The sequence below is a fragment of the Aphanomyces invadans genome, assembly GCF_000520115.1.
Source record: "Aphanomyces invadans strain NJM9701 unplaced genomic scaffold supercont1.255, whole genome shotgun sequence".
Lineage (NCBI taxonomy): Eukaryota > Oomycota > Saprolegniomycetes > Saprolegniales > Verrucalvaceae > Aphanomyces > Aphanomyces invadans.
The window spans coordinates 1-3,251 of NW_008580400.1; the positions used below are offsets into that span (position 1 = coordinate 1).

The following is a 3,251-nucleotide window of genomic DNA, read 5'->3' on the forward strand; positions in this document are numbered from 1 at the left end:
CGACGCCATCCCTACCGCGCTGCCATGTTGTTACCTAACAATGAGGTCAACATAATGCCCACGGACAATCCAACCGTGGTTGTCGCCAATGTACCTGTTGCTGCTGCCGCGCTGGGCGTGCCCGTGCTGCCTGCCGCCTCGCCCGACGACGGTGAGGTGCCCCACGAGGCCACTGCTGGGAATTCGCCTCTGCACGATCTTGTCGCTCGTGACGCCAGGGAAGGCATGCCTGCTATGCTGGTTGGCTCGTCGGGGCCGCCGTCTGTTGGGCTGGAGAGCCGCGCCGTTCTTGAGCCACCGCGCCGGCCAACCACACTCCGATGTGAAGGGGATGACGACACAAGAAGGACGGCATGATGATCTTCCTGTCACCAGATTGTTCGGCATGTCCATGTCATCGACACGCCGCGTCGTCGACATCATAGTGGATCCGGACGCGCCAGTTGCGAGTCGACCAGTGCACCCCCTCCCGCACCTGCGCCGCGACCGACGTACGCATCGACGCTCAAAAGGCCATTGACAAGGCCCATGAAGGTGTAATGAAAGCTACACTCACGCGACCATCTCGCGCCATGCTGTCCAAATTCATCCAGCTTGCAGGGGACGATTCGATCTCCGGCGACGTCATGCTCGAGGCGATTGAGGAATCCCTTCCGTATCCAAAACGTGTGGGCACCTCGACATTTTGGATCGAAACATGGGAGGCCTTGTTGTCTGAATCGAACAAGATCATCAAGAGTCTGTTCCCGAGGACCAGGAGGCTCCATGAAGCTCCATGCTGAGCTCATTTGTACAAGTCAACAAAGCTAGAGGTGGCGACGTTGTCGTCACAGTCACGGATGACGCATCGCACCTGGGGATGCTGGGACAGTTGGTCCGCATCCTTGGTAACACGTACTCTGCCGCGTTACCGTCCTCGTCGCCATACCGAGGAAGCGGCCAAAGGCAACAGGACGAGCTGCAGGATCTGTACTACATGGACATTGTAGCGACGTGGTTCAATTTTGACTCGCAGGCGTTGCTGAAAGGGCTTCGTCGATTGAAACGCGGCCTGTGTTTGTCTGCTACGAGTTGACATACGCGATGAAACTCCAAACGTCCACGGTCCACCCTAAAATTTGGCGGGTGTACTTCAACAAGCCGACTCCACCGTCGGCACTTCTTGTGAATGGACACGCCGTGGACCAGCTCGTTCTACACGGGACACACTATGGGGTCTTTTTTTGTGAAAGACTTGAGCGATCGACCACCCCGCGCCGCGGGCGAATGTCACCGCACTGCATGGATCTCGACGAAGTGTTGGGAGCTACGACTGAGGAGCTACACGAAGAGGAGGCACCTTCAGTGAATGCCAGGGTAAGTTCACTGCATCTTGCGGATACTTCTCAATGGCAACCGACCCCACCACAACCTCCAGTCGAGGACGTTGGACCACATGAGTTGGCGAGGACTACCGAAAACGAAAGCATGACAGCAACCCTAGCGGAATACGTCGGACCTCACGAGTTGGAGGAGCCCACCGACAATGAGAGCATGACCCAAACATCCGCGGTTGTCTTTCAGTCCATGGTGATTGATATGGAGGTCGACGAGTTCATTCAACCTAAGAAACCCCTCAAACGAACGCGAGGGGAGGCCAAAACAACGACATGGGTCTCAGAAGCCATGTACGAAGCGTTGAGTATGGTCGATGTGACGCCTCACCAAGAGGCCATGCCGACAGATGTCCCGGTGACGTCGTTCTCCATGGACATGCGAATCCCGTCGTCTAACACGTTTCACGGACGCACGAGCATTCGTCGCTTGCGAATTCGAGCCAAGCACATGAGCTGGCACCCCAACAATTTGACGATGAGAGAGATAGTCTTCGAGCTGCAGAAACTCGAGGATGAGTACGACCCCTTCCTCGTTCAGGAGCCCCTAGTCGCTGCAGATTCACAGCCCCAAGAGAACATTGCACCGATCATGGAAGAGGCGCGGGCAGTAGACTTGTGGAAATGGGTCTGCGCTGACCCCACCAAGGCAAACGTCACCCTCTCCAAGGTGTTTCTCCGGGACCCCACGGCTCTGCGCACCGTGGCCCATCTTCATGCATGGCATCGATTGATGGTGGCGACCAAGCTTCCGCAGGTCTCCTCGTTTCAGAGCGGTTTTGAGGAGGTATTTGGCGTGCCTCCCACGGCAGCCTTTCTCGCAACAGCATTTGGGCAACACGCGAACATTCGCGCCACAGGTCCATCCACACTGGACGTGACCATGTTAGATATCGAGCTTGCGCTCGCTGTATTTGAGCTCCTGTTGGCCACGCAAACAGCTCCGTACTTCCACAACGAAGCATGGCCCGTTTGCATGACTCAGCAACCAGTTCTTTGGCTCCCTGTACACAAAACGCGTCCGACGTTGGCCTCGTACACACTGTGGGGTCTCCTGCACCCACCTGTTGGTCACAGCCTTGTTACTGCAATGCGCACTGGCCGTTCTAGTGAGCTGTTGGATGTGCTTGCACTCCTTCAAGCACGCGAGTATCGCTAGGACTGTTCCGGCCTTGACGTTTGGAACCCCTTACCACATGTAAGGGCATCGCGGTTCCTATTGTCGCACTCGTACCACCATACCATCATCCTCCTTAACGTACACACCATCGTCCTCAACACACCCGCGTCGCGTTCACTCGCAACGCTCCTCTTCACGCAAGACGTCCTCGCGTGCACTCTGCATTCGAGGACATCATTTCGACGGAGTTGTCGATGTTGACCGCCAACATCAACGGCTTCAAGGACAACGGTCATCGTCTCATCGCCCAACTCTTGTCGCGACACACGGTGGTCGCACTGCAAGAAACCAAACTCGCAGACAATTTCAATACGACAAAGTTTGTTTTCACCTGGATCACACCCTCGGTGTTGACAAATACTTCCTCGCCACAAATGACCATCGCTGCGACCGAGACTTGCCGTAGTATCGGTGTCATGCTACTCTTCCAAATGGAGATGCCTGGATCTGATCAGCTCAGGCATATGACGCAGTACGACGTACGCGACAGGTACATGGCAGTTCGCACAAAATGGGAGGATCACAACGTGTACTTCCACAACGTGTACAGTGAACCGGGAAAAAACTCGCAAGCGTTGTACTCCCTCTGTTCCAAAATAAGTGCGCGAATCAGAGTTTTGACGTACGGCTCCTCGAATAAAACTATCAAAACTCGATAAACCTATATCAAGCTATTCATATATACAGGTGTAACGATA

At 55.1% G+C, this 3,251-nt stretch overlaps 3 protein-coding genes across 3 annotated transcripts; all 3 read left to right on the plus strand.

Annotated features, from left to right (window-relative positions):
* On the plus strand, positions 1–707 carry H310_15247 (hypothetical protein). Its single transcript, XM_008883234.1, has one exon. The coding sequence runs from the start codon at positions 89–91 to the stop codon at positions 518–520; it is 432 nt and encodes a 143-aa protein (XP_008881456.1). The 5' UTR covers positions 1–88; the 3' UTR covers positions 521–707.
* A 68-nt stretch (positions 708–775) lies between these two features.
* On the plus strand, positions 776–1,075 carry H310_15248 (hypothetical protein; the record flags this gene model as incomplete). The annotated part of the gene is made up of 1 exon (XM_008883235.1): positions 776–1,075. One exon carries the CDS (start codon positions 776–778, stop codon positions 1,073–1,075), a length of 300 nt encoding a protein of 99 aa, XP_008881457.1.
* Positions 1,076–1,467: 392 nt separating this feature from the next.
* Positions 1,468–2,532, plus strand: H310_15249 (hypothetical protein; the record flags this gene model as incomplete). The annotated part of the gene is made up of 1 exon (XM_008883236.1): positions 1,468–2,532. One exon carries the CDS (start codon positions 1,468–1,470, stop codon positions 2,530–2,532), a length of 1,065 nt encoding a protein of 354 aa, XP_008881458.1.
* Positions 2,533–3,251: the final 719 nt, after the last annotated feature.